At 36.3% G+C, this 14,464-nt stretch overlaps 1 protein-coding gene across 1 annotated transcript; it reads right to left on the bottom strand.

Annotated features, from left to right (window-relative positions):
- Positions 1–784: 784 nt before the first annotated feature.
- On the bottom strand, positions 785–8,940 carry LOC130602181 (uncharacterized). The gene is made up of 4 exons (XM_057414791.1): positions 8,703–8,940; positions 5,238–7,697; positions 2,871–3,053; positions 785–801 (listed from the first exon to the last, which is right to left on the bottom strand). Exons 1-4 carry the CDS (start codon positions 8,938–8,940, stop codon positions 785–787), a joined length of 2,898 nt encoding a protein of 965 aa, XP_057270774.1.
- Positions 8,941–14,464: the final 5,524 nt, after the last annotated feature.

Genomic DNA, 14,464 nt, shown 5'->3' with positions numbered 1-14,464 from the left:
GGGTTTTTGACAAGGGCCTGTAGGGACAGGACAAGGGGAATGGCTTTAACCTGACAGAGGGGAGACTGAGATGAGCTCTTAGGCAGAAGTTCTTCCCTGTGAGGGTGCTGAGGTGCTGGCACAGGTTGCCCAGAGAAGCTGTGGCTGCCCCATCCCTGGCAGTGCTCAAGGCCAGGCTGGACAGGGCTTGGAACAACCTGGTCTAGTGGAAGGTTTCCCTGCCCGTGGCAAGGGGTTGGAACTGGATGAGCTTTAAGGTCCCTTCCAGACCAAACCAGTCTGTGATGCTGCGATTCTCTGCTTTTCAGATTCATATTTTATAGTAATTTACATTCATAATATCTTGTAATGAGTCCACAGGGTAAAACCATGTCACCCAGATTAACACAGAAGTGGAGGGGAGCTCTAATTCTCTGCTAAAGGAAAAGGCAGTAATCTTCAGGCTCACAAGGAGATAGGAGAGCAGGCCACTGGTGTGTGACAGGCAGGCTATAAACAGCAGTTAGACTGTAGAGAAGAAAGATATGCAATAGCATGACAATTTCCCAAGCAGACTGGGAGCTGGAATGTCAAAGCTAAAACTGGAGGGTGAAATGTACATAAAGGTGTAAACCATCAGTCTGCACTAACAGACTGAAAAAAAAATCCTTAGTATGCATTGTCTGAGAAGAAAAAAACAAATCCTGTTCCTCTCAGTACAAAATGCCTGGTATAATGCAGCTAGATTTAATGCAGCTGAAGAAAGGATCTGTTTGTTTGGTTTATCCTGTGTTTGATGGTGCAATTATTCAGAATGAGTTCCTGTTTCAAAACAGAAAAGATAAAAATTAACCTTTATTTAGTTTTGTTCATCAAGTTACTTCCTCAATACATCTAAATGGCAGTCTTTTTTCACTTTGACAGTTTGCTTAACTGTGTCTGTGTAGACAAATACTCCACAGCCACTCGTTTCTCCCTTATTATGCAGAAAGTACGAGATTGCATGATTTACTGTATGAAAATCTACCAGTAAATAAACAAAAATAAACAATAAATAAATATTACTAGGCTGATGTGTTTAAAGTACATCTTGGATTGCTAACATGAATTTATAAATTAAGGAAATCTAGACCAACACCAAGCAATTAAGCACAGCACGGTGTTTTGCCAGTTTAATATTGAACTGTTATAATTGTAGCAGAGATTAAAATCTGTCAAGTGTGCAAAAACAGTGAAATAAATATTGCCACATTGGCATTATGAAGTTATGAGAGAAGTTACGAGTTATGAGACAGTTGTCTCAGGCCTGTAGCATACAATCCAAAATTATTAGATACTATGATTTGTGACAGAATTGTCTGTTCACTCACCTGTTCTGGAGACCACTTCAGGTTCATGCCATGTACCACCAAAACCTTTCTCTCAAGGAAACCAATTCTAACTCTTGCAACTTTTTTTTTTTTTGTGTGTGTGTGTGTGTTTTGGTTTTGTTTGTTTCTTTTTATTTTTTTCTTTTTTCAGTATATTTTCTCTGTGAAACCGGTGGGTGTCTCATGTATTAAAATTCATGGACCAACTCTGCACTCAAGAAATTACTGTTGGAATCAATGAACAGTTTATCCTGGTGTATGTATCCCTTGATTGTTTGAGCACTGGTGGTTTGAAATGGTAAATTTCTCATCTTGCTGTCAGCTTGAACCTGTTTTAGGGCAAAGAATGCAAACTGCTACCAATAAACAGCCTTTTCTTTTCCACATGAAGTGTCAGTCATCTCTGCTGCTTTGTTAAGAGGCATTAAAAACTTAACAATTGACTCAGTTATCTGAACATAGGCGGCTAGTACCATGTTAGAGGGCTTAGTGTATCTCACTTGCCACCCAGTTACTGCTTCAAAGAAGCATGGTCTGTGGTAGTCACATACCTTAGAACCCTATAGGCATTCCAGCTGGTAACTGACACTTATGTTTAGATAGTGAATTGAGACTCTGCTGAGGTAGGACCTTCAGTACAGGAATAGAACATATTTACAGTTATCTCGTACTGGACCTGCACTGAAGTCTTCTACAGGTTTGCATTTAACCTTCTTTAAAAAGGAGACTTTACACCTATAAAAAAAACTTCCACACCAAAAGTAACCATTATAGCACAAAATATTTCCACAGGTAAGTGTACATTTCTTGATCTGCACAAAGTACTTCTTAGTACTTCTTACATTACTAAAATAGCAAAACAGGAGGCAAGATGCTGTGAAGTAAGAAGTACCCCATATGTTCTCTCCTAGACTGCAATCCTTGCCTGGGGACTCCATCTGCATGAAATGGAAATTCATTAAGCAGTAAATCTTTAAAATTCCTTCCCATGCAATTTAAGCTGATGAGTTTGGTACAGGCTCAAGCATATGGTGAGGTGACAGATTTCTTAATGAGGCAGTTACTGGAATAACTTTCAGTAACTGGAGGGACAGTGAAGAACAATCTAGGCAACAAGCCTGAAGATACAAGGTGAAGTAGGTGGTTATCTTAGTGAGCAGAGAACTTCCAGCACACCATGGCTTTGACATAAGCAAAGCAGGCATCAGGATTATGATTTTTGTTGCACCCTCAAAGCTACTACCATTAGTGATTACCTGTTTGTCTGTGCCTAGAGCTTAACATTTACTGCATAGGGACAAGGATAATACAATCAACTTTTTTCAGTCAGATTATTTACTTGGTTATATAAAGAAGAGTGGATATTGAGAAATAGCTCAACTGAATAAAATATGCTTGCTCATGACAATGAGTAAGAAAGGGACTCAGGTTATGAACTGAAGATTAATTTCCTCAGCTGAAAACCCTGCAGACTGTCAATCACATGGAGAAAGAATACAATCCTAAGAGTAAAGTACTCACTTGATCCCTCAGTGATTGTGCTGTTTATAGAGCTTCCTCCAGTTGAACTGCATTTTTTGCTATCTTTGAACTGTTTCCGTCTTCTGGCCCACTGGTCTATTGCTTCTTCCTGGGAACTATCACTGGCTCTGGTGTCTTTCATCAAAGGTAGCTTTCTGGTTTTATTCATTTCTGATTTCAAGTCTAGATTATAATCAGACATTGTGAGGATATGTGTAAGACAACTTAAGCAATAATACTGTTAAAAATTTCTGCAATCTAAACACAAGAATAATCTAATCATAGAAATGAAAATACCAAAAAATACTGAATATATTCAGAAAGTGTATATTTTAAACTGAGATCTTCATGCACAGAGAAGCACGTGTGATTGCCTTGTGGCAGTTGTATCTGTAGGTAAATGCCTAAATAGCCATTTGTATGGCACCCTTTTTATGTAGAAACATGTAAACTGCTCACAGATTTTATATAAAAATGTTCATACTTTTTTTTTTTTATATATACTTTGCAGTGGTGAGGATGCAAATATATCAAGTGATACTTAAATATTAAAAGTCTTGCAAGATGCATATTTGTCACTGAGCTCTTTTTCCAGGGCAGCTGACTTAATGAGACCCAGGAAACCAATTTCTTGTGGTGTCCTTTGCATGAGTCCTTGCCCCTCTGATAATAATAAAGTTCTCATAAGACCAGCAGAATTCTAGATTGCCTGAACTCCTCTCCCCCATTCTGTTTACAACATTTGCATCCATTTTTCTCCTCTATTCTAGGTGCTCTCACTCATTGTTGAAAAGCCACATCTTCTTTCCAGTGTGACTGAATTACCAAGTACAGGAAGTCCTATGTTGCACCTAGTGCCCAATGTCTTGACTAAATAGGTTGGTATTCCCACATTACAAGTAGACTTTGATTCATATAATGAGTTTTAAAACTCTGAATGCTGATATTCCTCTCTGGATGTACATATTTACGTATTTAAGGCAGGACCTCCATAGCACTGCTAAGAATAACAGATGGAAAATCAAAATATAATCATACGGCCAAAGTTACAGACCAGATGAAGTGATGGATGAGAAAAACTCATAGATAATTCTTAGCAAAGGGCAAAAGGGAAGAGGAGAAAATAAAATTAAAACACACCTCACTTCTGTGATGTGTGTTTATCCACAGATGTCTAACGTATGAGAAGTCAAGGTTTTTAGCATTCAGGCTTCCTTTGGGGTCTTATTTCTATACCTTGTTCTAAAAAGAACTCTGTTTAAGTAACACTCTATTTATTTTAGTATTTTAGATATTGATTTGTATAGCAATATCTACCTGTACAGTATATCTATATAGTCTATATAGACCAGGCATTTTTGAAATTCCCATTATTAGTGCCAGCCAAGAAAACCTTGAAGGACATATCAGAATTTTCTGCAGATATCATGAACTACAAAGACTGTTAAAAACTTTCACACGATTTTTAATAATATTTTTGAAGGCATTTTCCCATAATAAGAAAGTATGTATTTTTTACCAGTATAAACCTCCTAATCTGCAAACCTGCTGCAAACATTCTCTTATGGAGAGGACAATCTGTGTTACATTCACATATAACTTGATTAATATTAAAAAATTAAAATTAAAGTGTTTGGAGCAATATTTAAAAACCACATACATATATATGTGTGTGTACATATTCACAATGTAAAAAGCTAACATTATAGTATGCAGTGTCCCTGTACAGCTTTACATTTTTATGATTCAAAACATTCCTTTTAAAGACTAGTCATGGATATGGGTAGATGGATTACAGAAGAGAAGAAAATAAGATTTTCTAAAGGATTAACTATTAAAAATAATTCTTTTTCATATGCAGTTTTCTTAACTACTTGAAGGAGGAGAAAAGAAGGTTAAATGATACACTTAAGGTCATTCCATGACATTTAAAGGCTTAGCCAGAATTAGGACTGAGATGTACTTAGAATTTAGTATTTGCTTTTAGATCACATGGATTCCAAAAACAGATCTATGTGGTTTTAAACATTGACTAGAGCTCTGAGTTCATTCACATGGCAACTCCAAAAAAACCCTCCTGTTTTGTTGTTTGCTTCTTTCACTAGATGTACACGGTGAGTTGATTGTTTGATGTAGAAAACCTAGTTCTTGAGCAAAGCTGTATTAAATTTTTCTTTATTTATTTAGTAAAGATAGCTGCTAGGATCCTCAGCACAATAACTGCTTATTATAACCAAATGGCCAAGTATACCAACATTATCTCTTTGAAAGACAGCAATATGCTTTCATTTTCCCCAAAAAGACATCACCAAAGCACTAAACCACCTATGTAAGTGATACCAACTCCAAAAGTCTTATAACACGTACCTTTCTGACTAATATGTTTTACTGATGATGGGGGGATATCTGCATTCTGATGAAAATCTTGTTTCATTTCAGTCTTTCTCTCAACTTCATTAGAGCTGGATTTGACTAACTGAGGCAGTTGATGTGCTCCAGGCTCTCTCCTTAAGCTATCATCAGTTGACTGTTTACAGCAAATGTTCTCTGGTCCTTCCTTGGCATTTGAATGTTCTGTGAAATTCTCCTTGTTTTCCGTATATGCTGAAGAGGTAGATAAAATGGCATTCACTGCTGAGTTGTTATGGCAATCGGAGTCAACAAGGATATTCACAGATATGTCTTGTGTCTCAGAAAAGCTTTCTGATTCATTATTAATGTCATGCTCCTCAGGATATAATAACAAGGATGACAGGAAGGATTTTTCATCTATACTGCAGGGAAGTTTAGGCTCCTTTCTCACTGCAGAGCCAAAAGAATCAGGTATCAATTTAGTCTCGCCTTGGACAAGTCTTTGTTCTAGACCTCCAGTTATCACAGTCATTACTGACCCTCTCCTTTTCTTTTCTACCTCAGTCTCTGCAGTGGGTAGGTATAAACCTGAAAGCTGGTTTTGAGCACATTCTGTAGATGTGCAATTAGTACTTTCCTTGCCACTAATACATTCACCTGAAGGGCTTCTAGAATATGGAGAGACCTGTATCAGCTGAGCTTTGTTCTGCAATTCCTTGTGATTTTCTAGATGGTTGTACTCTGGTGTCCCTTCATCTAAAGCATCTTCAGTAGCCTCAGAGTCTTCCTCCCATATGGCCAGGTTTCTCAGAGGTCCTTCATGCCCATTTTCTTTTTTCTTATTTACAATATCACTGGAATGAAGACTCTCCATTAGAGTTTCTTCACCTTGCCCCACATAGCCTGCAGAATCATTCAGTAAACAAGCGTCAACTAGGCTTTCCTTGGGTTCAGATGTATAAATGGTAATATCATGATCAAATGATGTGAAAGCATAATGATATGAAGACATAAGACCTTGCAGGCTTCTCAGTGAGGAGGTCAAGTCAGGACACTTACCAAGTCCTATATAGCTGGTGTGAACAAGTGAGTTCTTGTTATTAACATCTGTTTTGGTCTCCTTAGGAAATACTTTTAAGGATGGCAATGAATAAAACCCAGAACCCCTTCTAGGGTGCACTACTGATGGTACATCAAAGGTAGTATCTGGGAAAGACTTTCTTCTTCCTGGTTTTTGCCCTGTATTTCTACATTTATCACAGTTTTTTATTTTTTGACCTAATATGTTGTTCTTACTGATATTCTCCTTCCCAGAGTTTGAGTTATTCCAAGTATTACTAGCTACAAGACAATTTGTGTTATCTATTTTTGAGAAAAGTATTTTGTCTTTTGAAAAATCTTCCTTTTCACTGGTGTGCTCTCCACAGTCCTTTTTGTTATGTTTACAGAAATAGCTTTCTTCCTCAAAATTTTTCAAAGCTGGAGAAAAGCTGTCAGATTCCTTTTTGTCACTAATAGGGTATAAAGATACTCTCTCTGCAATTGTACCCAAATGCATTTCATCACAGTCAGCAAATTCTTGAGGTGGAGGTAGAAGTGTACATCCATCTAGGAATGTATAGCCTACTTTTTCACGGAAGCTAAAAGATGACTCACAATCTGTATTGTGAGGCGCCTCTGTTACAGAATAATCTGTTTCACTCCAGTACGTGTCTTCGTGTTCCCTGTTGCAGGGTTTGCTCTGTGCCTGTTCACCAGGTTTGATGCTAACCTTTAGATTTTTTTTTCTGCTGGTAAATTCCACTTCAATTTCCTTTGTGTCAATGGTCAATTTCAGGGAAGCATTTTTGTTGACGTCAGTTTGAATTTTATGTTTAGAGAATCCCTTATATTGCTCACTGTGTTCTGCTGAGTGGTCAGTTAAAGGGCACTGGTACTTTGAACATTTTGAACACTGGCTTTTCTGGTATTTCCTTTCATGACAATCTTTATTGTTCTTTGAACTTTTCTGTTTTCCAGCTACAAGATTTGTTCCAGAATCAAACAAAGAAACATTCTTAATTTCTACTTTCACACTAAAAGAACCACATTTTACTTCTGCAGTAATTTTCCCAGTAGTAGAGCTAACCAGCTCTACAGGGTCTGGCTTGCCCCATAGTGTAATTTTTCCTGTGGATGAGCCCTCTGATTCACCAAAAGTTACTGTAGTTAGGATCTCATCTTGCTGAGGAGAGAACATTTGAGGAGAGTAGTTCTTTTCCGTCTTTCCTTCTTTTTCGCTGTCTGATACATTATCAAGGTCTTTATCTTCAGATGTGTCTGAGCTACTCTGATTCTTGTTTTCATGATCTTTTCCATCTTCTTCAGTACCCTTTACATCCAGTGGCTCAGTGAAGCAAGCCAGAGCCTCATCTGCTTTATTTTCAAGGCTTCCTACATTTTGCTGGCATTTACAAATGGGTGACAACTGTTCATCTAATTTAAGGTAAACAAGAGAAAAAAAAACACAAAACATTTTTCCTATGATTTGGTAAGCAGTATCACAAATGTATGATTATCTTTGAGGCATTTTTTCTTAAAAATGTCTATTTTATCTTTAAGGTGAGTGTATATTTTTTAAATTTTTTTTTTTTTCATTTCAGTATTAACTTCTCTTGTTTTAATTATCTGATGTAATCAGATAAACAAGGTAGGCCATGTTAACTCACTCTGATTGGAGTAAATTAATATATTAACAACTCTTTTTTTTCTCAGAAAGTTTTACAGTTGTTAGGGGATAAGGTATTCTATTTGCGTATAGAAAGATCTATCCCTTTTACTTCCATTACTTCTCTCAGTATTTACTTTGTTCCTGTGAAGGCACTGGGGCAATCAGTATCCCAGTGCATGTTTGCAGTTTGGGTAAATTACATGGAACTTGACTTTTATAACAATTTTACAGATGAGTAAACAGAGGGGTTAATGGATTTTATCACAATCATGTAGCATATCAGTGGCATGCTGACAGAGGAGTGAACCACAGCTCCCTGTTCCAAGAAGAAAGATACTGTTTCCCGGTGGGAGCTGTACTAGGCAAGATTCCATGGCATTCATATAATCACATAAAATTCTGCTTTGCTTAGGCTTTTTTCTCTTAGGTTATATGCATTAGAGGATAACAGTATACAGTAACATCTACTTAAGTAGGATTAGAAGACTTAGGCAATATTGAGACATTTACAGCAAAAGTGCTCAAAATTTGAGGCAATTTGACATCACTATATTTGGAAAGACTTTGCCAGAGATAGCAGTTCAGCTAAAATAAAGCAGCTAGCTTCATCAAGACGTTACCTGTACGTACCCATACATGAGTGTAAATATTTCCAATTTGACAAAAAGTTTTGGGCACAAAGATGGAATTCTGTCTTGATGAGTAAATGGAGTGCAAGCACCTATGATTCTGATGTTTTTACTTCAGATTAAACATTTCTGTAAACTTACATTCTCTGGAATCAGAGCTCTTTCTGCCCTTGCAGCTTTTTCTTCTTTTTCTACTCATTTCTAAGAACTGAGGGCATCTGGGTTGCACTCTTCTGTCTGGGAGGGAAAACATTGGATAATGAGGAAGTTTATCTGGAATTATTTTGCTCTCTAACTTTCTCAGGCTCTCTAACTTGGCTTCTCTGCTGCAGAAGAACTGACTGGTTATAATGAAAAGCAGAAAAGTGCTAAAGCCCATGCGTCTGTTTTCTTCTCTTGAGGTTTTTTGTTGGCTTTTTTGTTTGTTTGCTTGTTTGGTTGGTTCGTTGGCTTGTTTTTTTTTTTTTTGACAAAATTTTCAAAGTTTTCCAAATAAAAGCTTGAAATCAAGGTCTGATGATCTCAGCCATGGGGCCTGAACCAATACTCTTTAAAGTCTGTGGGAGATTTGGGCAGTGGCTGACCTTTTCCAGCCTATGATTTTATCCGATTCTGAGTTTTAGAGATTAATATTTTCTTTAAAGCATTCATTTTAAATTCCATCTTATTTATACACATAATAAAATATATAATAATCATTGTTTCTTAATTAAGTCAGGCTTACTTAATTAAGAGAATAAAAGGCCTCAGCCTTGACTAACTGCATAACTGAGCTGCATGGAGAGTAAACCAAGACCAATCTGCATCTCACAGTTTGGGCTCTCCTTTGCATTTATTTGAGGGAAGAATAAAATTTTCTTTGATTATTTTTTCAAATATAGGGGAACTTGTTGTATGTAGAATCAATTGATAATTCTGGCTTAGTACTGAAGACCTACTCCACTCAAAATTAAATGGCAGTGGAAACCTTCTAACAATTGATGTAAAGATGTTTTTCATGAAACCGATAAAATAAAACCAGTTTATTTGTGTTTCTCCAGAGGCCTGTGGGAAATTTCATTCTCTGAATTTAATGGGTGTTAAGAAACACGGTATCAAAAAAGGCTCAGCCCAAGGGAAACATTAGGAATGCAACTATTTGTGTACTTTAATAATTTGAGACAAATGAAGAATCCCTAAAACCTCAACAGGGAGCTGAGCCTTGCATCCATGCTTAGTTAGGCAGTCATTTTCTTGGTGCTTCACTGAACTGAGACCTTAAATTTATATTGAACTAAGCAGAACAGCTAAAATCCAGAAGTTCCCTATCATTCCTATCATGCAATGGGGCTGAATACTGACTGATGGCATGATAGTAATGGAAGAGATCTGTATACCATGCAGCAGGGTACTCTGTAGAGGCTATTTAACCAGTTAGAATTGGTAGCATTTTCTGGAATTGATGTTTCATTGCAAAACAGACCAAACCTTACAACTGCCTTTATTTATTTTATTTACTGTATTGAAATAAAATGGAAATAGTCAATTTTTAAAAATAAGTCAGAAGCAAATTAGGATTTGCTTCTATTTATTTAATCCAAACATTTTCTATTGTATTTTTAATGATGTTGGAATAGATAATTCACATTGTTTGAAATCAGAAGTATTTGAACTAGACTCTTCATGTTTGACAATTGTATAACTGTATGCACTACAGATTACTTTTTACTGTAAAGAAAATCTGAATTTTACTAAATGCTGAACACACCTTACATGGTAGGAATCTATTTAGTACATAACATGTTCAAGGCCCATTTTCAGAGAAAAATAACAGGCATGACATATTGCACATCAGTGCAAAGGAAGATCATATTCATTTAAGTTTCTCCTCATAGTTGTAATGCATGTTTTGCCAGGTTTTGTCATGGCAAAACATTATAAAATTTTGCAGAATAAATTCTAGATCTAAGATGGTCAACAGTTCTACTATTATTGAAATAGCACTCAGTGACACGGGCCAACCTGAAAGTACTGAAGGCAAATAAGTATTGGTTCTCTGCATGCCAGGATTATGGGAAACGCTCTAGTACCTTCTAGAACTTAACAATTTGAGCATGCAGCTGTGAAACCATCAGTAAAGACAGCCCTGGGTCAAAGCTGCTCACAGTGGTAGGATTATACATTTTGCTATGTGGTCAAAGATGTAAAACCTAAGTGAACAGGTTGATTAAGCTGTTATATTTTGGGTATTTTTTCTTTAGTTATTTCTGTAACTGGTTGTAAGTAGATCAAAATAATAATTTAGAATGATTGTTTGCACTGTTCAGTTGTGATTAGATCTCTCAGATGTTAAGTTTCATATTTGTATAGGTCTGATTTTAGTTGTACATGCAGTGTGTTAAACTGTTGATATCTTAATTTTCAAGTAAGCATTGTAAAGAACCTTTATCATGCAAATAGCTTTGTTGTCCCTTCTACATTTCCATATGTTATTTTATGCTTTCTCCCCTAAGGGAGAAAGAAACACATAACAACACACATAAAAAAGAGACATCAGTTCTCTGTTTTTCAGTTATCTTTGATGTGTGTTTTTCTTGCATATCTTTGCCTGTTCTTGCTTTGTTCGTCCTACAGTTGAGGTGTGCTAACAGAATTAGGAATCCCATAATCTTTAATCCTAGTCACATGAGCAGACCCATTGACCTGAGTAAGGATTAGTTGCACGCATCAGGACAGCAGTGTAAGACCCTGCATTAGGGACTGTTCTGTCCATTGCTGGACACTAGATGAACATTAGTTCAATTAGCTTAAATAAGAATACAGGCACTCAGCAGTTCACTGTATGGAAGGCAACATTCAATGACATGGTGCTCTATGCGGCAGGTTATTCTTCCAACAATCAGCAGTGCTTGGGTTAGCTCAGAATAACAGCTTCTTAATTTTGAGTGAAAGATCACTCTCCACCATAAATACAGTTAAAGCTCTGTCTAGAATGTGTTGATTTTCACCATGAATAACATCTGTAATAGTATTTCGTTCAGGATAATGCAGGTGATGACAAGCTTTGTGATAATAAAGGCAACAAAATATTTTTCTAACGTATGACTCTAAGATCACCTTGGTGGGTATGAAAAGTTGCCTTGAAAAATGCTGTCTGGAAGTAAAATTGAAAATACGGGAGTTATTTTACTTTGCTTTTATGAATCTCTATAATGGAGATTTTATGTGTTTTCTTAAGTTTTACAAACACGCTTGTTCAGAGAACCTGTACAGTAATGATGAGACACTGGAAGGAAAAAAACAACAAAAAAAAAGGAACGGAAAATATGGAGTAAATATTTATAATGTTGAATTAGAATGGTGTGGTGACACAATACATTTGCAAAATATTTAGTATTCTTTCAGGATAATATTAACTTCCCTTTTAGATGGTAATTGTCTTTCTTAAAATTTCAGTATCCTATGTTGTAGAAGACATGTCACTGTGGGCCTCATCTACATGAGTTTTGAACAGTTCCAGGGATGGTGATTCCACCACTGCTCTGGGTAGCCTGTTCCAATGCCTGACAAGCCTCTTGGTGAAGAAATTTTCTCTACTATCCAATCTAAACCTCGCCTGGCACAGCTTGAGGCTGTTTCTTCTTATCCTATTGATCCAGCCTGTCCAGATCTGTCTGCAGAGCCTTCCTGCCCTCCAGCAGATCAACACTCCCACCGAACTTGGTGTCATCTGCAAATTTACTGAGGGTGCACTTGATCTCCTTATCCAGATCATCAATAAAGATATTAAACAAGACTTGCCCAACTACTAGGCCCTGGGGAACACTACGAGTGACTGGTCACCAACTAGATGTGACATCATTCATCACCACTCTTTGGGCTTGGCCAAAAGAACAATGATGTCACAGAACACGCCAAACCCTTCTTCTTTATTTCCTGTCTTTACAGAATCCTACTTTTGTCCACATTGCCCTAGATACCTTTACACCAAATTTTGTTCTCATTGACTTCCATTGTGTCTCTTCTTTTTTTTCTCAATATTCTATTCCACCCATATTCTACAATACTATATAATAACTGATTTTTGCTTTATTTCTCAAGTCAATAGAAACATCATTAGAATGATTTGTGCATGAGAGCCTGTTGGTTCCATACAAACTAGGCAGAAAGCGTTCATCATTGATTTACCTCTTATTTACCTCTTATTTACCTCATTCAAGTACATTTTACTCAAGTGCCTTCTGTTTTCTGCCTTTTTTCTACAAAGTTACTCCAAATCTCTTTATAAAGCACCCACTATTACCTTAATCGAATAATTTCTGAAAACCCATTTCTGCAGTACCATTGCCAAAGAACGTATTTTATGCCAAACACATGCAAAAAAAGTGATGCATTATCAAAAATGCCTGTCTTTAGAGTATTTCTTACTCACTGCCTCAGCTGGCAGGTATCTTATTTTCATTTGTTTATAGTTTCTTCTATGTATTTTCCAGAAAAGACTGATCTTCAAAAATATTTTTGCAAAATGTGCAGAATAAATAAACAAGGCAACCATTTACAGGGGCTGTAACAGTACTCTAAAGCATTTTACGAAAGTATTTAAAACATGATTTATATGGCTGCAATGAATCAGCTTCCATTAGAACGGAATTCAGTAATTATCTGGGAGTATCCAATTAGCTGTAAGAAGAGCATATTCAAATGAAACACTTAGAAAGGCATGGATAAGTGAAATGAATCTACAACAGGTATTGTGTTAGTACTCGGTGATCAACCTCTTTTTTCCATTAAATGTGCTGGGAGACTTTTAATGAGCACACTGAATCAGGATCTTGCTTTTTCAGATCACGAAAATACAGCAAACACCAGTGAGTAATATTTCTGATTCTCAAGGAAGGTTACTGTCTAAGCAACCAAGAACATCACTTATGACATAGATAAGCATATTCAGGAATTCCAAACCCCATGTAATGATCTTTTGCATTATTTTTGACTCTTCTATAAACAACCAGTGACACCAAAGTGTTATATAGGCTTTCACCAATCTTTTTTAAATGAATATTGGGTATACTATTCTCACTATTATGTTAAAGATATCTCCCTGAGGAAGGATGCTCTTCATCTGTAAGAAAGGCTAATAAAGTAACAAAAGCTTTAAAAATTACTTGAACTGACAACTGAAAATGCAAGTGACAAGAAATTCATAGTAAAAAATAGTTCAGCTGTCACGGGCTGTATATGAACAAGCATTTCTGCCTTTTTAGGGAGAAGTCAAGTCAGGTTCAGCTTTCAGTTCTTAAAATTCTCCAAAACCATATCTAAACCTAATTTTATTACAAAACTTCTGCCTACTTACTAAGCTAACCTTGATGTCTGTTTATTTATCTTGAGGTTTTGGCACAACAAGGAGAAAGAATGTATTAATAAGAATAAGCATTTATTTCATGTTTTGGAGGTATTTCACTTCTGCATCAACGTTTGTCATTTCTACCCTCATTGAAAGATATACACTGTTTTTCACTGCAACGAAATGGAAAACCATTAGGTAGCCTCTGTGCTGTAAATGGTTCATGCAGATCACGTGATGATTTTAACACAAGTAGTGTATAATGAATATTTCAACATAATGCTCAGATTTTTTCCAGTGCTATCAGTTTAATACAATGGATGTTCATGAATTTATTATTATGTATGTAAAACCATAGTTTTAGAAACTGGCATATAGAACATACGTTATTGGGTGTTATAGTTCTGCTAATACTGGATAATATAATTTTGTCGTCAGCAGAATTACTGAAAATATATTAAAAAAAGGAAATCCCATGAATTGCCACTTTTGTTTGCACTGTTGGACCTCTGCAACTCCTCTTTTGAGACCAAAGGACAACTGCTAATTTGAATGATAGCTGGATTAGCCCTTTTCT

This window comes from Pezoporus wallicus, unplaced genomic scaffold, assembly GCF_028554395.1.
Source record: "Pezoporus wallicus isolate ANWC-B61680 ecotype Strahan unplaced genomic scaffold, APGP_CSIRO_Pwel_v1 contig_7673, whole genome shotgun sequence".
Classification (NCBI taxonomy): Eukaryota; Metazoa; Chordata; class Aves; order Psittaciformes; family Psittacidae; genus Pezoporus; species Pezoporus wallicus.
This window is presented reverse-complemented; position numbering and strand designations above follow the sequence as displayed.